Source organism: Salmo salar, unplaced genomic scaffold, assembly GCF_965601325.2.
Source record: "Salmo salar unplaced genomic scaffold, fSalSal1 ptg000784l, whole genome shotgun sequence".
NCBI lineage: Eukaryota > Metazoa > Chordata > Actinopteri > Salmoniformes > Salmonidae > Salmo > Salmo salar.
The window spans coordinates 177501-198633 of NW_027675497.1; the positions used below are offsets into that span (position 1 = coordinate 177501).

General features: G+C 47.5%; 1 protein-coding gene across 3 annotated transcripts in view; it reads right to left on the reverse strand.

Annotated features, from left to right (window-relative positions):
* LOC106594232 (SH3 and multiple ankyrin repeat domains protein 3) overlaps positions 1-21133 on the reverse strand; it is a 158064-nt gene that overhangs the window by 72419 nt on the left and 64512 nt on the right. For all 3 annotated transcript variants that reach the window (XM_082972589.1, XM_082972590.1, XM_082972591.1), the window contains exons 4-13: positions 15845-15916; positions 15549-15657; positions 14931-15082; positions 14221-14388; positions 7716-7832; positions 5477-5554; positions 5300-5366; positions 3385-3622; positions 2622-2797; positions 739-852 (exon numbers count right to left, since the gene is read on the reverse strand). In XM_082972589.1, coding sequence (XP_082828715.1) covers positions 739-852; positions 2622-2797; positions 3385-3622; positions 5300-5366; positions 5477-5554; positions 7716-7832; positions 14221-14388; positions 14931-15082; positions 15549-15657; positions 15845-15916 — 1291 coding nt within the window. The remainder of the gene's footprint in view (positions 1-738; positions 853-2621; positions 2798-3384; positions 3623-5299; positions 5367-5476; positions 5555-7715; positions 7833-14220; positions 14389-14930; positions 15083-15548; positions 15658-15844; positions 15917-21133) is intronic.

The following is a 21133-nucleotide window of genomic DNA, read 5'->3' on the forward strand; positions in this document are numbered from 1 at the left end:
GTAAGGGGTTAGATTTAGGGTTAGGGTAAGGGGTTAGGGTAAGGGGTTAGAATTAGGGTTAGGGGTTAGATTAGGGTTAGGGTAGGGGTTAGGGTAAGGGGTAGATTTAGGGTTAGGGTAAGGGGTTAGGGTAAGGGGTTAGAATAAGGGTTAGGGGTTAGAATTAGGGTTAGGGGTTAGGGGTTAGGGTAAGGGTTTAGATTTAGGGTTAGGGTAAGGGGTTAGGGGTAAGGGGTTAGAATTAGGGTTAGGGGTTAGAATTAGGGTTAGGGTAAGGGGTTAGATTTAGGGTTAGGGGTTAGGGTTTAGGGTTAGGGGTTAGATTTAGGGTTAGGGTAAGGGGTTAGGGTTAGGGGTTCGAGTTAGGGGTTAGGGTAAGGGGTTAGAATTAGGGTTAGGGTTAGGGGTTAGAATTAGGGTTAGGGTTAGGGGTTAGATTTAGGGTTAGGTAAGGGGTTAGATTAGGGTTAGGGTAAGGGGTTAGAATTAGGGTTAGGGTAAGGGGTTAGAATTAGGGTTAGGGTTAGGGGTTAGAATTAGGGTTAGGGTTAGGGGTTAGAATTAGGGTTAGGGTTAGGGGTTAGAATTAGGGTTAGGGTTAGGGGTTAGAATTAGGGTTAGGGTTAGGGGTTAGAATTAGGGTTAGGGTTAGGGGTTAGATTTAGGGTTTGGAGTTAGGATTTGGAAAGTAAATCATATTTAGGTCCCCAGGAGGAGAGATCAAAACGTGTGTGTTACCTAGGCGTGGGTCGTACTGTCTCATCTGGACCTCTTCAACACAGTCAGCAGGAAACCATCCGGTCCGTCCTTTAACAGAACCCTCCCAGAACCCTCCTTCTCCTATACTCAGCACTGGAACAACAGAATATATTAACATAGAATATATTAACATAGAATATATGGTTACCCTCCTCCTCCTATACTCAGCACTGGAACAACAGAATATATTAACATAGAATATATTAACATAGAATATATGGATTACCCTCCTCCTCCTATACTCAGCACTGGAACAACAGAATATATTAACATAGAATATATTAACATAGAATATATGGATTACCCTCCTCCTCCTATACTCAGCACTGGAACAACAGAATATATTAACATAGAATATATTAACATAGAATATATGGATTACCCTCCTCCTCCTATACTCAGCACTGGAACAACAGAATATATTATGTTATATATATATAATATATTATATTATAATGTACATATTAATATATTAATATAGGAATGTTAGTTCCTCTAACCCTGTCTGTTAGTTCCTCTAACCCTGTCTGTTAGTTCCCTGTCTGTTAGTTCCCTGCCTGTTAGTTCCCTGTCTGTTAGTTCCTCTAACCCTGTCTGTTAGTTCCTCTAACCTGTCTGTTAGTTCCTGTCTGTTAGTTCCCTGTCTGTTAGTTCCCTGTCTGTTAGTTCCCTGTCTGTTAGTTCCCTGTCTGTTAGTTCCTCTAACCCTGTCTGTTAGTTCCTCTAACCCTGTCTGTTAGTTCCTCTAACCCTGTCTGTTAGATCCCTGTCTGTTAGTTCCCTGTCTGTTAGTTCCCTGTCTGTTAGTTCCCTGTCTGTTAGTTCCTCTAACCCTGTCTGTTAGTTCCCTGTCTGTTAGTTCCCTGCCTGTTAGTTCCCTGCCTGTTAGTTCCCTGTCTGTTAGTTCCCTGTCTGTTAGTTCCTCTAACCCTGTCTGTTAGTTCCCTGTCTGTTAGTTCGTCTGTTAGTTCCCTGTCTGTTAGTTCCCTGTCTGTTAGTTCCCTGTCTGTTAGTTCCTCTAACCCTGTCTGTTAGTTCCCTGTCTGTTAGTTCCTTGTCTGTTAGTTCCCTGTCTGTTAGTTCCTCTAACCCTGTCTGTTAGTTCCCTGTCTGTTAGTTCCCTGTCTGTTAGTTCCTCTAACCCTGTCTGTTAGTTCCCTGTCTGTTATTTCCCTGTCTGTTAGTTCCCTGTCTGTTAGTTCCCTGTCTGTTAGTTCCCTGTCTGTTAGTTCCCTGTCTGTTAGTTCCCTGTCTGTTAGTTCCCTGTCTGTTAGTTCCCTGTCTGTTAGTTCCTCTAACCCTGTCTGTTAGTTCCTCTAACCCTGTCTGTTAGTTCCCTGTCTGTTAGTTCCCTGCCTGTTAGTTCCCTGTCTGTTAGTTCCTCTAACCCTGTCTGTTAGTTCCCTGTCTGTTAGTTCCCTGTCTGTTAGTTCCCTGTCTGTTAGTTCCCTGTCTGTTAGTTCCTCTAACCCTGTCTGTTATTTGCCTGTCTGTTAGTTCCCTGTCTGTTAGTTCCCTGTCTGTTAGTTCCCTGCCTGTTAGTTCCTCTAACCCTGTCTGTTAGTTCCCTGTCTGTTAGTTCCCTGTCTGTTAGTTCCCTGTCTGTTAGTTCCTCTAACCCTGTCTGTTAGTTCCCTGTCTGTTAGTTCCTCTAACCCTGTCTGTTAGTTCCCTGCCTGTTAGTTCCCTGTCTGTTAGTTCCTCTAACCCTGTCTGTTAGTTCCTCTAACCCTGTCTGTTAGTTCCCTGTCTGTTATTTCCCTGTCTGTTAGTTCCTCTAACAACTGATTGGACAGTGAGGAGGAGACAGCAGATTGGACAGTGTGGAAAGACAGCTGATTGGAGAGAGAGGAGTGTCTGACCTTTGACCCTCTCCCCCCGATGCAGGCTGATCTCCCCGGGACCCTGCGGTGTGTGAGACCGTGTAGCGATGAACGTCCTCCCTGGCACAGCGCTGTACAGCCTACGTTTCCCACGCTGCACTGGGCTGGGGGGAGATGGGGGCGGGCTGGGGTCCCTCTGTAGCCTGCCACTCGGGCTATACAAACACACACGAAAACACAGACATACACACGTACACACACACACGCACGCGCACACAGACATACACACACATAAGCATGGACACACAGACATACACACACGCAGGCATGCAGGCAGACAGGTCTGTCTGTCTGTCTGTCTGTCTGTCTGTCTGTCTGTCTGTCTGTCTGTCTGTCTGTCTGTCTGTCTGTCTGTCTGTCTGTCTGTCTGTGCTGTCTCTGTTGGTCGGTCTGTGTGTGTCTGTGTGTGTCTGTGTGTGTACCTGAGGCGCCGTGTCTGTCTGCGAAGGCTGTGTGTTTACCTGAGGCGCCGTGTCTGTCTGCGAAGGCTGTGTGTGTCCCTGAGGCGCCGTGTCTGCCTGCGAAGGCTGTGTGTGTACCTGAGGCACCGTGTCTGCCTGCGAAGGCTGTGTGTGTACCTGAGGCGCCGTGTCTGTCTGCGAAGGCTGTGTGTGTACCTGAGGCGCCGTGTCTGTCTGCGAAGGCTGTGTGTGTACCTGAGGCGCCGTGTCTGCCTGCGAAGGCTGTGTGTGTGTGTACCTGAGGCGCCGTGTCTGTCTGCGAAGGCTGTGTGTGTGTTTACCTGAGACGCCGTGTCTGCCTGCGAAGGCTGTGTGTGTCTGCCTGCCGGTTGGAAGTGTGTGTGTTCTCCAGGCTGTGGAGGGAGGGGCCGGGAGAAGTAGAGGCGGGGCTTTCCAGAGCGTTGTCGCTGGCTGAGCGAATCAGATAACGGGGAGATGACGAGCCACACACACCAACATTATTGGCCCCGCCCAGACGCCGGCGCTTTGAGGAATAGGAAGGACTCTCTCTGAAAGGCACTGAGACACAGAGACGGGTTAGGGTTCCCCACATCCACATGGTTAAACACAGACACACAGAGAAGGGTTAGGGTTCCCCACATCCACATGGTTAAACACAGACACACAGAGAAGGGTTAGGGTTCCCCACATCCACATGGTTAAACACAGACACACAGAGAAGGGTTAGGGTTCCCCACATCCACATGGTTAAACACAGACACACAGAGAAGGGTTAGGGTTCCCCACATCCACATGGTTAAACACAGACACACAGAGAAGGGTTAGGGTTCCCCACATCCACATGGTTAAACACAGACACACAGAGAAGGGTTAGGGTTCCCCACATCCACATGGTTAAACACAGACACACAGAGAAGGGTTAGGGTTCCCCACATCCACATGGTTAAACACAGACACACAGAGAAGGGTTAGGGTTCCCCACATCCACATGGTTAAACACAGACACACAGAGAAGGGTTAGGGTTCCCCACATCCACATGGTTAAACACAGACACACAGAGAAGGGTTAGGGTTCCCCACATCCACATGGTTAAACACAGACACACAGAGAAGGGTTAGGGTTCCCCACATCCACATGGTTAAACACAGACACACAGAGAAGGGTTAGGGTTCCCCACATCCACATGGTTAAACACAGACACACAGAGAAGGGTTAGGGTTCCCCACATCCACATGGTTAAACACAGACACACAGAGAAGGGTTAGGGTTCCCCACATCCACATGGTTAAACACAGACACACAGAGAAGGGTTAGGGTTCCCCACATCCACATGGTTAAACACAGACACACAGAGAAGGGTTAGGGTTCCCCACATCCACATGGTTAAACACAGACACACAGAGAAGGGTTAGGGTTCCCCACATCCACATGGTTAAACACAGACACACAGAGAAGGGTTAGGGTTCCCCACATCCACATGGTTAAACACAGACACACAGAGAAGGGTTAGGGTTCCCCACATCCACATGGTTAAACACAGACACACAGAGAAGGGTTAGGGTTCCCCACATCCACATGGTTAAACACAGACACACAGAGAAGGGTTAGGGTTCCCCACATCCACATGGTTAAACACAGACACACAGAGAAGGGTTAGGGTTCCCCACATCCACATGGTTAAACACAGACACACAGAGAAGGGTTAGGGTTCCCCACATCCACATGGTTAAACACAGACACACAGAGAAGGGTTAGGGTTCCCCACATCCACATGGTTAAACACAGACACACAGAGAAGGGTTAGGGTTCCCCACATCCACATGGTTAAACACAGACACACAGAGAAGGGTTAGGGTTCCCCACATCCACATGGTTAAACACAGACACACAGAGAAGGGTTAGGGTTCCCCACATCCACATGGTTAAACACAGACACACAGAGAAGGGTTAGGGTTCCCCACATCCACATGGTTAAACACAGACACACAGAGAAGGGTTAGGGTTCCCCACATCCACATGGTTAAACACAGACACACAGAGAAGGGTTAGGGTTCCCCACATCCACATGGTTAAACACAGACACACAGAGAAGGGTTAGGGTTCCCCACATCCACATGGTTAAACACAGACACACAGAGAAGGGTTAGGGTTCCCCACATCCACATGGTTAAACACAGACACACAGAGAAGGATTAGGGTTCCCCACAGACTCACAGGGTCCAGGATGGACTCACCTACGTCTGAGGCCTTATGGATCTTAATGATCTCTGCCAGGTCAAAATTCCCAGCAATGATGGCCACCTACACAGACACACATATACCTTTCTATTTGGATCCACAGTGAACCATTGTCAGAAACGAGCATTAAAACTATACCAAATCACACTGCATTCTGTGTTGTAGTTCATTACCTGAAAAGCTGTTTGGTTGTTGTAGTTCTTAATGTCTTTATTTGTTCCTCTGAACAGCAGAACTCTGGCACAGCCTTCCTGAGAAACGAAACGTCACAGTCAGGCACACATAACAGCCCTGCTTACCTGGTTGTATAGACCACAGGTGTAGTGTTACCTGGTTGTACAGACCACACAGGTGTAGTGTTACCTGGTTGTACAGACCACAGGTGTAGTGCTACCTGGTTGTATAGACCACAGGTGTAGTGTTACCTGGTTGTACAGACCACACAGGTGTAGTGTTACCTGGTTGTATAGACCACACAGGTGTAGTGTTACCTAGTTGTATAGACCACATTTGTAGTGTTACCTGGTTGTATAGACCACACAGGTGTAGTGTTACCTGGTTGTATAAACCACAGGTGTAGTGTTACCTGGTTGTATAGACCACACAGGTGTAGTGTTACCTGGTTGTATAGACCACAGGTGTAGTGTTACCTGGTTGTATAGACCACACAGGTGTAGTGTTACCTGGTTGTATAGACCACAGGTGTAGTGTTACCTGGTTGTATAGACCACAGGTGTAGTGTTACCTGGTTGTACAGACCACACAGGTGTAGTGTTACCTGGTTGTATAGACCACACAGGTGTAGTGTTACCTAGTTGTATAGACCACATTTGTAGTGTTACCTGGTTGTATAGACCACACAGGTGTAGTGTTACCTGGTTGTATAGACCACAGGTGTAGTGTTACCTGGTTGTATAGACCACACAGGTGTAGTGTTACCTGGTTGTATAGACCACAGGTGTAGTGTTACCTGGTTGTATAGACCACACAGGTGTAGTGTTACCTGGTTGTATAGACCACAGATGTAGTGTTACCTGGTTGTACAGACTACATGTGTAGTGTTACCTGGTTGTATAGACCACAGGTGTAGTGTTATCTGGTTGTACAGACTACAGGTGTAGTGTTACCTGGTTGTACAGACTACAGGTGTAGTGTTACCTGGTTGTATAGACCACAGGTGTAGTGTTACCTGGTTGTACAGACCACACAGGTGTAGTGTTACCTGGTTGTACAGACCACAGGTGTAGTGTTACCTGGTTGTATAGACCACAGGTGTAGTGTTACCTGGTTGTATAGACCACAGGTGTAGTGTTACCTGGTTGTATAGACCACAGGTGTAGTGTTACCTGGTTGTATAGACCACAGGTGTAGTGTTACCTGGTTGTATAGACCACACAGGTGTAGTGTTACTTGATTGTATAGACCACACAGGTGTAGTGTTACCTGGTTGTATAGACCACAGGTGTAGTGTTACCTGGTTGTATAGACCACAAGTGTAGTGTTACCTGGTTGTATAGACCACAGGTGTAGTGTTACCTGGTTGTATAGACCACAGGTGTAGTGTTACCTGGTTGTATAGACCACAGGTGTAGTGTTACCTGGTTGTATAGGCCACAGGTGTAGTGTTACCTGGTTGTATAGACCACAGGTGTAGTGTTACCTGGTTGTATAGACCACACAGGTGTAGTGTTACCTGGTTGTATAGACCACAGGTGTAGTGTTATCTGGTTGTATAGACCACAGGTGTAGTGTTAACTGGTTGTATAGACCACACAGGTGTAGTGTTACCTGGTTGTACAGACCACAGGTGTAGTGTTACCTGGTTGTATAGACCACACAGGTGTAGTGTTACCTGGTTGTATAGAGCACAGGTGTAGTGTTACCTGGTTGTATAGACCACAGGTGTAGTGTTACCTGGTTGTATAGGCCACAGGTGTAGTGTTACCTGGTTGTATAGACCACAGGTGTAGTGTTACCTGGTTGTACAGACCACAGGTGTAGTGTTACCTGGTTGTATAGACCACAGGTGTAGTGTTACCTGGTTGTACAGACCACAGGTGTAGTGTTACCTGGTTGTATAGACCACAGGTGTAGTGTTACCTGGTTGTATAGGCCACAGGTGTAGTGTTACCTGGTTGTATAGACCACAGGTGTAGTGCTACTTGGTTGTATAGACCACACAGGTGTAGTGTTACCTGGTTGTACAGACCACAGGTGTAGTGTTACCTGGTTGTATAGACCACAGGTGTAGTGTTACCTGGTTGTATAGACCACAGGTGTAGTGTTACCTGGTTGTATAGACCACAGGTGTAGTGTTACCTGGTTGTATAGACCACAGGTGTAGTGTTACCTGGTTGTACAGACCACAGGTGTAGTGTTACCTGGTTGTACAGACCACAGGTGTAGTGTTACCTGGTTGTATAGACCACACAGGTGCAGGGCAGTGTTCCCTGAGGCATTCTGGGAGCTCATGTCGGCTCCGTAAAACAGCAGATGTTCCAGGTGCTGCACGTTCCCATGACGACATGCCTGGAGAGAAACGACATGTCACATAGATGATCTAATCTTCCCATTGTTTTGTAGACGGCAGGGTGGGAAGACCCTTTGACTAAATGGATTCTTCAGGAGTTTGACAATGAGGTCATTTACCTAATTCCCCAGAGTCAGGTGAACTTGCGGATACCATTTGTATGTCTCTGCGTGAGGTTTGTAATATGTCCCTTTTTGGGTGACCCCAAGTTCACACAGAAATAGGAGTTATAGATACAGTGAGGGAAAAAAGGATTTGATCCCCTGCTGATTTTGTACGTTTGCCCACTGATAAAGAAATGATCAGTCTATAATTTTAATGGGAGGTTTATTTGAACAGTGAGAGACAGAATAACAACAAAAAAATCCAGAAAAACGCATGTCAAAAATGTTATAAATTGATTTGCATTTTAATGTGAAGAGCACCCCTGTTTTGTCCCATAGCTACCAGGCTGTGGCAGTGTGAAGAGCACCCCTGCAGATACACATATAGATACTCTGTATGACTGTGTGGGAGAAAGTCGTGCATTGTGCTCATCTCAATGGGCGCATTTGAGCGAATCACTTTTTGTCAAAGTCACTGACCATCGTTGGTCATCTCGCCTTTCAAAGTGTGTTGCATTATTTACAAAAATCATGTGATCTCTGAGGTCATGAATTTTCGACTGCAGTCGATTGCAAGTTTCTGCAGTTGTTCTTCACCAAGTATTATTTATTTAGTCACCGTTTTTCTCCCCAATTTCTGGCAATTACAATCTTGTCTCATCGCTGCAACTCCCCAACTGGCTCGGGAGAGGATATGGTTCGTCATGTAGGTTGAGAGGGGGTGCATCTTGGCTATAAAAGATCTTTGTACTTTTGTGTTGTCACTATCAACGGTTCATTAGAAATGGCGAATCGTTGAAAGTCAAGTGCTAATGCAAAGCTCTTGTTATTAAAGATGTAGTTTAAGTATAACTCTGACTGGTGTGTGAAGTTTGTAACTCTTCTCATTTGGTAATGCAGAAATTAGCCACCACACTTTGCATTCTTGGGTACAGGAACAATGGTGGCCATCTTGAAGCATGTGGGGACAGCAGACTGGGATAGGGAGAGATTGAATATGTGTTTAAACACACCAGCCAGCTAGTCTGCCCATACTCTGAGGATGCGGCTAGGGATGCCATCTGGGCCTGCAGCCTTGGAGGGTTAACACGTTTAAATGTCTTAATCACGTCGGTCACGGAGGAGGAGAGCCCATAGTCCTTGGTGGCGGGCCACATCGGTGGCACTGTATTATCCTCAAAGTGTGCAAAGAAGGTGTTTAGTTTGTCTGGAAGCAAGACGTCGTTGTCCACGACGTGGCTGGTTTTCTTTTTGTAGTCCGTGATTGTCTGAAGACCCTGCCACATACGTCTCGTGTCTGGACCGTTGCATTGCGACTCCACTTTGTCTCTATACTGAAATGTCACTTGTTTGATTGCCTTGTAGAGGGAATAACTACACTGTTTGTATTAGGCCATATTCCCAGTCACCTTCCCATCGTTAAATAAGGTGGCTTCGCGCTTTCAGTTTTGCGCGAATGCCGCCATCTATCCACGGTTTCTGGTTAGGGTAGGTTTAATAGTCACAGTAAGTACATCTTCTCCTATACACTTCCTTATAAACTCACTCACTGAATCAGCGAATACGTCAATATTATTCTCTGAGGCTACCCGGAACATGTCCCAGGCCGTGTGATTAAAAACACTCTTGAAGCGTGGTTTCCGATTGCTCAGACCAGTGTTGAATAGTCCTTAGCATGGGTACATCCTGTTTGAGTTTCTGCCTATAGGAAGGGAGGAGCAAAATGGAGTCGTGGTCAGATTTGCCAAAAGGAGGGCGGGGGAGGGCCTTGTATGCATCTCGGAAGTTAGAGTAGCAGTGATCAGTGTATTTCCAGCTTGAGTGCTACAGTCAATATGCTGATAGAATTTAAGTAGCCTTAAAATCCCCAGCTACAATAAATGCAGCCTCAGGATATATTGTTTCCAGTTTGCATAGAGTCCAGTGAAGTTCCTTGAGGGCCGTCGTGGTATCGGCTTGAGGGGGGAATATACACGTCTGTGATAATAACCGACGAGAATTCTCTTGGGAGATAATATGGTCGGCATTTGATTGTGAGGAATTCTAGGTCAGGTGAACAAAAGGACTTGAGTTCCTGTATGTTGTTACAATTACACCATGAGTTGTTAATCATGAAACATACACCCCCGCCCTCCTTCTTCCTGGAAAGATGTTTATTCCTGTCGGCGTGACACACAAAGAATCCAGGTGGCTGTACCGCCTCCAACAGGATATACCCGGAGAGCCATGTGTCCGTGAAACAGAGTATGTTTCCATCCCTGATGTCTCTCTGGAACCTTTGCCCTAATTTCGTCTACCTCGTTATCTAGAGACTGGACATTAGCGAGTAATATACTCAGAAGCGGTGGGTGGTGTGAGTAATATACTCAGAAGCGGTGGGTGGTGTGAGTAATATACTCAGAAGCGGTGGGTGGTGTGCGTGCCTCAGAAGACCGCTTCGTCTACCTCTTCTCCGGCGGCGTTGTTTTGGGTTGGCCTCCGGAATCAGTTCAAATGCCCTGGATGGTTCGGACAAAGGATCCGCTTCGGGAAGGTCGTATTCCTGGTCGTAGTTCTGGTAAGTTGACATCGCTCTGATATCCAATACATAAAAAAACGAAATACTGCAAAGTTTCCTAAGGACTAGAAGCGAGGCAGCCCTCTCTGTCGGCGCCATCTTGCCTAATTTCTGTTTTTTTGTGACAAAAAAGCAACGTAGTGTATAGTGTAGAGCAGTGGTCACCAAACTTTTCTGATTCAAGAACACTTGTCTCGGCTTGCAGTCATAATGCAAGCGGAGACATGACTTAAAACACGCAAGCTAATTCATGTGGTTACTCCAATGACCAGAGAAGGTAAATATTCCTAATTCATGTTGTTACTCCAATGACCAGAGAAGGTAAATATTCCTAATTCATGTTGTTACTCCAATGACCAGAGAAGGTAAATATTCCTAATTCATGTGGTTACTCCAATGACCAGAGAAGGTAAATATTCCTAATTCATGTTGTTACTCCAATGACCAGAGAAGGTAAATATTCCTAATTCATGTGGTTACTCCAATGACCAGAGAAGGTAAATATTCCTAATTCATGTGGTTACTCCAATGACCAGAGAAGGTAAATATTCCTAATTCATGTGGTTACTCCAATGACCAGAGAAGGTAAATATTCCTAATTCATGTTGTTACTCCAATGACCAGAGAAGGTAAATATTCCTAATTCATGTGGTTACTCCAATGACCAGAGAAGGTAAATATTCCTAATTCATGTGGTCTCTGACTCCAATGACCAGAGAAGGTAAATATTCCTAATTCATGTGGCTCCTGACCGGGGTCCACAGTGCCCGCCAGAGAAGGTAAATATTCCTAATTCATGTGGTTACTCCAATGACCAGAGAAGGTAAATATTCCTAATTCATGTTGTTACTCCAATGACCAGAGAAGGTAAATATTCCTAATTCATGTGGTTACTCCAATGACCAGAGAAGGTAAATATTCCTAATTCATGTTGTTACTCCAATGACCAGAGAAGGTAAATATTCCTAATTCATGTTGTTACTCCAATGACCAGAGAAGGTAAATATTCCTAATTCATGTTGTTACTCCAATGACCAGAGAAGGTAAATATTCCTAATTCATGTTGTTACTCCAATGACCAGAGAAGGTAAATATTCCTAATTCATGTTGTTACTCCAATGACCAGAGAAGGTAAATATTCCTAATTCATGTTGTTACTCCAATGACCAGAGAAGGTAAATATTCCTAATTCAACAAAATAATAGAAAATGTTTACTTAGTGTTTACTGAGAAAACAAACAAACAAAATTAATTTCAAATAAAAATCTTAACTAATAGAACAAAAAAGTCATACAGTGGGGGGAAAAAGTATTTGATCCCTTGCTGATTTTGTACATTTTCCCACTGACAAAGAAATGATCAGTCTATAATGTTAATGGGAGGTTTATTTGAACAGAGAGACAGAATAACAACAACAAAATCCAGAAAAAAACGCATGTCAAAATGTTATAAAATGATTTGCATTTTAATGAGGGAAATAAGTATTTGACCCCTCTGCAAAACATGACTTAGTACTTGGTGGCAAAACCCCTGTTGGCAGTCACAGAGGTCAGATGTTTCTTGTAGTTGGCCACCAGGTTTGCACACATCTCTGGAGGGATTTTGTCCCACTCCTCTTTGCAAATCTTCTCCAAATCATTAAGGTTTTGAGGCTGACGTTTGGCAACTCGAACCTTCAGCTCCCTCCACAGATTTTCTATGGGATTAAGGTCTGGAGACTGGCTAGGCCACTCCAGGACCTTAATGTGCTTCTTCTTGAGCCACTTCTTTGTTGCCTTGGCCGTGTGTTTTGGGTCATTGTCATGCTGGAATACCCATCCACGACCCATTTTCAATGCCCTGGCTGAGGGAAGGAGGTTCTCACCCAAGATTTGACGGTACATGGCCCTGTCCATCGTCCTTTTGATGCGGTGAAGTTGTCCTGTCCCCTTAGCAGAAAAACACCCCCAGAGCATTAAGTTTCCACCTCCATGTTTGACGGTGGGGATGGTGTTCTTGGGGTCATAGGCAGCATTCCTCCTCCTCCAAACACGGCGAGTTGAGTTGATGTCAAAGAGCTCTATTTTGGTGTCATCTGACCACAACACTTTCACCAGTTGTCCTCTGAATCATTCAGATGTTCATTGGCAAACTTCAGACGGGCATGTATATGTATTCTTGAGCAGGGGGACCTTGCAGGCGCTGCAGGATTTCAGTCCTTCACGGCGTAGTGTGTTACCAATTGTTTTCTTGGTGACTATGGTCCCAGCTGCCTTGAGATCATTGACAAGATCCTCCCGTGTAGTTCTGGGCTGATTCCTCACCGTTCTCATGATCATTGCAACTCCACGAGGTGAGATCTTGCATGGAGCCCCAGGCCGAGGGATATTGACAGTTCCTTTGTGTTTGTTCCATTTGTGAATAATCGCACCAACTGTTGTCACCTTCTCACCAAGCTGCTTGGCGATGGTCTTGTAGCCCATTCCAGCCTTGTGTAGGTCTACAATCTTGTCCCTGACATCCTTGGAGAGCTCTTTGGTCTTGGCCATGGTGGAGAGTTTGGAATCTGATTGATTGCTTCTGTGGACAGGTGTCTTTTATACAGGCAACAAACTGAGATTAGGAGCACTCCCTTTAAGAGTGTGCTCCTAATCTCAGCTCGTTACCTGTATAAAAGACACCTGGGAGCCAGAAATCTTTCTGATTGAGAGGGGGTCAAATACTTATTTCCATCATTAAAATGCAAATCAATTTATAACATTTCACACATGCATTTTTCTGGATATTTTTGTTGTTGTTATTCTGTCTCTCACTGTTCAAATAAACATTATAGACTGATCCTTTCTTTATCAGTGGACAAACGCACAAAATCAGCAGGGGATCAAATCCTTTTTCCCTCCTCACTGTACAGGCCTCTGGGTCTCTGAATGAATCAACACCGTAGAAAGTACCGTCCATGTCATCAAAAAAGTCATACTGTATAAAAACCCAAACCTATAATAACCTTGGTGTGTGTGTGTTACCTGGTGTACCTCTCCCCAGCCATTCTCGTCCTATAATAACCTTGGTGTGTGTGTGTTACCTGGTGTACCTCTCCCCAGCCATTCTCGTCCTATAATAACCTTGGTGTGTGTGTGTGTGTTACCTGGTGTACCTCTCCCCAGCCATTCTCGTCCTATAATAACCTTGGTGTGTGTGTGTTACCTGGTGTACCTCTCCCCAGCCATTCTCGTCCTATAATAACCTTGGTGTGTGTGTGTTACCTGGTGTACCTCTCCCCAGCCATTCTCGTCCTATAATAACCTTGGTGTGTATGTGTTACCTGGTGTACCTCTCCCCAGCCATTCTTGTCCTATAATAACCTTGGTGTGTGTGTGTTACCTGGTGTACCTCTCCCCAGCCATTCTCGTCCTATAATAACCTTGGTGTGTGTGTGTGTGTTACCTGGTGTACCTCTCCCCAGCCATTCTCGTCCTATAATAACCTTGGTGTGTGTGTGTTACCTGGTGTACCTCTCCCCAGCCATTCTCGTCCTATAATAACCTTGGTGTGTGTGTGTGTGTTACCTGGTGTACCTCTCCCCAGCCATTCTCGTCCTATAATAACCTTGGTGTGTGTGTGTTACCTGGTGTACCTCTCCCCAGCCATTCTCGTCCTATAATAACCTTGGTGTGTGTGTGTTACCTGGTGTACCTCTCCCCAGCCATTCTCGTCCTATAATAACCTTGGTGTGTGTGTGTGTGTTACCTGGTGTATCTCTTGCCAGCCATTCTCGTCGGTGCTGCCTATAACAGCGTGTTCATGAAGCAGCAGTTCACAGCAGTACGGGTCTCCCCCCACCATGGCACAGTGGTACAAAGGAGTTAACCCACGGCTGTCCCTATAGTCTGGAGACGCCCCCAGGTCCAACACCGTCTGCAACACACACACACACATTACGCTTAGTCTGGAGACGCCCCCAGGTCCAACACCGTCTGCAACACACACACACACATTACGCTTAGTCTGGAGACGCCCCCAGGTCCAACACCGTCTGCAACACACACACACATTACGCTTAGTCTGGAGACGCCCCCAGGTCCAACACCGTCTGCAACACACACACACACATTACGCTTAGTCTGGAGACGCCCCCAGGTCCAACACCGTCTGCAACGCACACACATTACGCTTAGTCTGGAGACGCCCCCAGGTCCAACACTGTCTGCAACACACACACACACACACATTACGCTTAGTCTGGAGACGCCCCCAGGTCACACACACACACACACACACACACACACACACACACACACACGCTTAAAAACACAAACACACAGGGCTGTGTATGCACGTGTGTGTGTGTGTGTGTGTGCGTGCGTGTGCGTGTGCGTGTGCGTGTGCGTGTGCGTGCGTGCGCGTGCGCGTGTCGCGTGTGCGTGTGTGTGTGCGTGTGCGTGTGCGTGCGTACTCACTGTGAGTGCTGTGTGGTTCCTTGAGAGAACGGCTCTGTGCAGCGCTGTGATTCCGTCTCTCGTCCTGAAGTCCAGGTGGGCTCCTCCACTCCTCAGGACTTTAATCAGCTCTGCACTGCCCTCGAGCTGAACCGCCAGGGTTAAGGGGCATTCTGGGAACACATATTCAGATAGAAAAACACTGAGGCTTAGCGGTGAGGGATAGATACTCACTCACTTTCAGACACACTGTGTGTGTGTGTGTGTGTGTGTGTGTGTGTGTGTGTGAGAGAGAGAGAGAGAGAGTGAGAGAGTGAGAGAGTGAGTGAGTGAGTGAGTGAGTGAGTGAGTGAGTGAGTGAGTGAGTGAGTGAGTGAGTGAGTGAGTGAGTGAGTGAGTGTGTGAGTGAGTGAGTGAGTGAGTGAGTGAGTGAGTGAGTGAGTGAGTGAGTGAGTGTGTGAGTGAGTGAGTGAGTGAGTGAGTGAGTGAGTGAGTGAGTGTGTGGGTGAGTGAGTGAGTGAGTGAGTGAGTGAGTGAGTGAGTGAGTGAGTGAGTGAGTGAGTGAGTGAGTGAGTGAGTGAGTGAGTGAGTGAGTGAGTGAGTGAGTGAGTGAGTGAGTGAGTGAGTGAGTTTCCTCACCTCCTGTGTCTGCATCATGGAAATTAGGATCAAGACCTTTCTCCAAGAACCTGGAGACTTTGTCAACGCTGAGCTGGTAAACGTAGTCCATGAACTTCTTCAGGTTGGCCTGAGAGACAGAGGACGGGACAGCGAGAGTAGGGCCGGCACGTGTCTGTGTGTTGTTGTCTGTGTGTTGTTGTCTGTGTGTTGTTGTCTGTGTGTTGTTGTCTGTGTGTTGTTGTCTGTGTGTTGTTGTCTGTGTGTTGTTGTCTGTGTGTTGTTGTCTGTGTGTTGTTGTCTGTGTGTTGTCTTACCTTGGTATGGAGCTTCGCTAGCTGCTTGTCGTCCACGTAGCTCTGAGTGTAAACACGCCTCTTATAGCGGAACTACAATGAGACACACACACACACACACACACACACACACACACACACCACACACACACACACACACACACCACACACACACACACACACACACACACACACACACACACACACACACACACACACACACACACAGCCCTATAAGTTAAAACAATTTTACAGTTTCAACATATATAATTTTATATGTATGGAATACGGTGCAGTGTGTAGGTTGTAGGGTGTATGTATGAAATAGGGTGCAGTGTGTAGGTTGTAGGGTGTATGTATGAAATAGGGTGCAGTGTGTAGGTTGTAGGGTGTATGTATGGAATAGGGTGCAGTGTGTATGGTGTTGGGTGTTTGTATGGAATAGGGTGTAGTGTGTAGGGTGTATGTATGGAATAGGGTGCAGTGTGTAGGGTGTATGTATGAAATAGGGTGCAGTGTGTAGGTTGTAGGGTGTATGTATGAAATAGGGTGCAGTGTGTAGGTTGTAGGGTGTATGTATGGAATAGGGTGCAGTGTGTATGGTGTTGGGTGTTTGTATGGAATAGGGTGTAGTGTGTAGGGTGTATGTATGGAATAGGGTGCAGTGTGTAGGGTGTATGTATGAAATAGGGTGCAGTGTGTAGGTTGTAGGGTGTATGTATGGAATAGGGTGCAGTGTGTATGGTGTTGGGTGTTTGTATGGAATAGGGTGTAGTGTGTAGGGTGTATGTATGGAATAGGGTGCAGTGTGTAGGGTGTATGTATGAAATAGGGTGCAGTGTGTAGGTTGTAGGGTGTATGTATGGAATAGGGTGCAGTGTGTATGGTGTTGGGTGTTTGTATGGAATAGGGTGTAGTGTGTAGGGTGTATGTATGGAATAGGGTGCAGTGTGTAGGGTGTATGTATGAAATAGGGTGCAGTGTGTAGGTTGTAGGGTGTATGTATGGAATAGGGTGCAGTGTGTAGGGTGTATGTATGAAATAGGGTGCAGTGTGTAGGTTGTAGGGTGTATGTATGGAATAGGGTGCAGTGTGTATGGTGTTGGGTGTTTGTATGGAATAGGGTGTAGTGTGTAGGGTGTATGTATGGAATAGGGTGCAGTGTGTAGGGTGTATGTATGAAATAGGGTGCAGTGTGTAGGTTGTAGGGTGTATGTATGGAATAGGGTGCAGTGTGTAGGGTGTATGTATGAAATAGGGTGCAGTGTGTAGGTTGTAGGGTGTATGTATGGAATAGGGTGCAGTGTGTAGGGTGTATGTATGAAATAGGGTGCAGTGTGTAGGTTGTAGGGTGTATGTATGGAATAGGGTGCAGTGTGTAGGGTGTTGGGTGTTTGTATGGAATAGGGTGTAGTGTGTAGGGTGTATGTATGGAATAGGGTGCAGTGTGTAGGGTGTATGTATGAAATAGGGTGCAGTGTGTAGGTTGTAGGGTGTATGTATGGAATAGGGTGCAGTGTGTATGGTGTTGGGTGTTTGTATGGAATAGGGTGTAGTGTGTAGGGTGTATGTATGGAATAGGGTGCAGTGTGTAGGGTGTATGTATGAAATAGGGTGCAGTGTGTAGGTTGTAGGGTGTATGTATGGAATAGGGTGCAGTGTGTATGGTGTTGGGTGTTTGTATGGAATAGGGTGTAGTGTGTAGGGTGTATGTATGGAATAGGGTGCAGTGTGTAGGGTGTATGTATGAAATAGGGTGCAGTGTGTAGGTTGTAGGGTGTATGTATGGAATAGGGTGCTAGTGTGTATGGTGTGTAGGGTGTATGTATGGAATAGGGTGCAGTGTGTAGGTGTGTAGGGTGTATGTATGGAATAGGGTGCAGTGTGTAGGTGTGTAGGGTGTATGTATGGAATAGGGTGCAGTGTGTAGGTTGTAGGGTGTATGTATGGAATAGGGTGCAGTGTGTAGGGTGTATGTATGAATAGTGCGTAGGTGTAGGGTGTATGGAATAGGGTGCAGTGTGTAGGGTGTATGTATGGAATAGGGTGTAGTGTGTAGGGTGTAGGGTGTATGTATGGAATAGGGTGCAGTGTGTAGGTTGTAGGGTGTATGTATGGAATAGGGTGCAGTGTGTATGGTGTTGGGTGTTTGTATGGAATAGGGTGTAGTGTGTAGGGTGTATGTATGGAATAGGGTGCAGTGTGTAGGGTGTATGTATGGAATAGGGTGCAGTGTGTAGGTTGTAGGGTGTATGTATGGAATAGGGTGCAGTGTGTAGGTTTGGGTGTATGTATGGAATAGGGTGCAGTGTGTAGGGTGTATGTATGGAATAGGGTGCAGTGTGTAGGGTGTATGGAATAGGGTGCAGTGTGTAGGGTGGATGGAATAGGGTGCAGTGTGTAGGGTGTAGGGTGTATGTATGGAATAGGGTGCAGTGTGTAGGTTATAGGGTGTATGTATGGAATAGGGTGCAGTGTGTAGGGTGTAGGGTGTATGTATGGAATAGGGTGCAGTGTGTAGGTTGTAGGGTGTATGTATGGAATAGGGTGCAGTGTGTAGGTTGTAGGGTGTATGTATGGAATAGGGTGCAGTGTGTAGGGTGTAGGGTGTATGGAATAGGGTGCAGTGTGTAGGTTGTAGGGTGTATGTATGGAATAGGGTGCAGTGTGTAGGTTGTAGGGTGTATGTATGGAATAGGGTGCAGTGTGTAGTGTGTAGGGTGTATGTATGGAATAGGGTGTAGTGTGTAGGGTGTATGTATGGTATAGGGCATAGGGTGATGGTGTAGAGGGTACCTCTAGGTAGGGAATAGGGGTGATGGGGGGTAGAGGGTACCTCTAGGTAGGGAATAGGGGTGATGGGGGGTAGAGGGTACCTCTAGGTAGGGAATAGGGGTGATGGGGGGTAGAGGGTACCTCTAGGTAGGGAATAGGGGTGATGGGGGTAGAGGGTACCTCTAGGTAGGGAATAGGGGTGATGGGGGGTAGAGGGTACCTCTAGATAGGGAATAGGGGTGATGGGGGGTAGAGGGTACCTCTAGGTAGGGAATAGGGGTGATGGGGGGTAGAGGGTACCTCTAGATAGGGAATAGGGGTGATGGGGGGTAGAGGGTACCTCTAGGTAGGGAATAGGGGTGATGGGGGGTAGAGGGTACCTCTAGGTAGGGAATAGGGGTGATGGGGGGTAGAGGGTACCTCTAGATAGGGAATAGGGGTGATGGGGGGTAGAGGGTACCTCTAGGTAGGGAATAGGGGTGATGGGGGGTAGAGGGTACCTCTAGGTAGGGAATAGGGGTGATGGGGGGGGGGGGTAGAGGGTACCTCTAGGTAGGGAATAGGGGTGATGGGGGGTAGAGGGTACCTCTAGATAGGGAATAGGGGTGATGGGGGGTAGAGGGTACCTCTAGATAGGGAATAGGGGTGATGGGGGGTAGAGGGTACCTCTAGGTAGGGAATAGGGGTGATGGGGGGTAGAGGGGGTAGAGGGTACCTCTAGGTAGGGAATAGGGGTGATGGGGGGTAGAGGGTACCTCTAGGTAGGGAATAGGGGTGATGGGGGGTAGAGGGTACCTCTAGGTAGGGAATAGGGGTGATGGGGGGTAGAGGGTTCCTCTAGGTAGGGAATAGGGGTGATGGGGGGTAGAGGGTACCTCTAGATAGGGAATAGGGGTGATGGGGGGTAGAGGGTTCCTCTAGATAGGGAATAGGGGTGATGGGGGGTAAAGGGTACCTCTAGATAGGGAATAGGGGTGATGGGGGGTAGAGGGTACCTCTAGATAGGGAATAGGGGTGATGGGGGGTAGAGGGTTCCTCTAGGTAGGGAATAGGGGTGATGGGGGGTAGAGGGGGTAGAGGGTACCTCTAGGTAGGGAATAGGGGTGATGGGGGGTAGAGGGTTCCTCTAGGTAGGGAATAGGGGTGATGGGGGGTAGAGGGTTCCTCTAGGTAGGGAATAGGGGTGATGGGGGGTAGAGGGTACCTCTAGATAGGGAATAGGGGTGATGGGGGGTAGAGGGTACCTCTAGGTAGGGAATAGGGGTGATGGGGGGTAGAGGGTACCTCTAGATAGGGAATAGGGGTGATGGGGGGTAGAGGGTACCTCTAGATAGGGAATAGGGGTGATGGGGGGTAGAGGGTTCCTCTAGGTAGAGAATAGGGGTGATGGGGGGTAGAGGGTACCTCTAGTAGGAATAGGGGTGATGGGGGGTAGAGGGTACCTCTAGGTAGGGAATAGGGGTGATGGGGGGTAGAGGGTACCTCTAGGTAGGGAATAGGGGTGATGGGGGGTAGAGGGTACCTCTAGGTAGGGAATAGGGGTGATGGGGGGTAGAGGGTCCCTCTAGGTAGGGAATAGGGGTGATGGGGGGTAGAGGGTACCTCTAGGTAGGGAATAGGGGTGATGGGGGGTAGAGGGTACCTCTAGGTAGGGAATAGGGGTGATGGGGGGTAGAGGGTACCTCTAGGTAGGGAATAGGGGTGATGGGGGGTAGAGGGTACCTCTAGGTAGGGAATAGGGGTGATGGGGGGTAGAGAGTTCCTCTAGGTAGGGAATAGGGGTGATGGGGGGTAGAGGGTACCTCTAGGTAGGGAATAGGGGTGATGGGGGGTAGAGGGTACCTCTAGATAGGGAATAGGGGTGATGGGGGGTAGAGGGTACCTCTAGGTAGGGAATAGGGGTGATGGGGGGTAGAGGGTACCTCTAGATAGGGAATAGGGGTGATGGGGCGTAGAGGGTACCTCTAGATAGGGAATAGGGGTGATGGGGGGTAGAGGGTACCTCTAGGTAGGGAATAGGGGTGATGGGGGGTAGAGGGTACCTCTAGGTAGGGAATAGGGGTGATGGGGGGTAGAGGGTAACCTCTAGGTAGGGAATAGGGGTGATGGGGGGTAGAGGGTTCCTCTAGGTAGGGAATAGGGGTGATGGGGGGTAGAGGGTTCCTCTAGGTAGGGAATAGGGGTGATGGGGGGTAGAGGGTACCTCTAGATAGGGAATAGGGGTGATGGGGGGTAGAGGGTACCTCTAGGTAGGGAATAGGGGTGATGGGGGGTAGAGGGTACCTCTAGATAGGGAATAGGGGTGATGGGGGGTAGAGGGTACCTCTAGATAGGGAATAGGGGTGATGGGGGGTAGAGGGTTCCTCTAGGTAGAGAATAGGGGTGATGGGGGGTAGAGGGTACCTCTAGATAGGGAATAGGGGTGATGGGGGGTAGAGGGTTCCTCTAGGTAGGGAATAGGGGTGATGGGGGGTAGAGGGTACCTCTAGGTAGGGAATAGGGGTGATGGGGGGTAGAGGGTACCTCTAGGTAGGG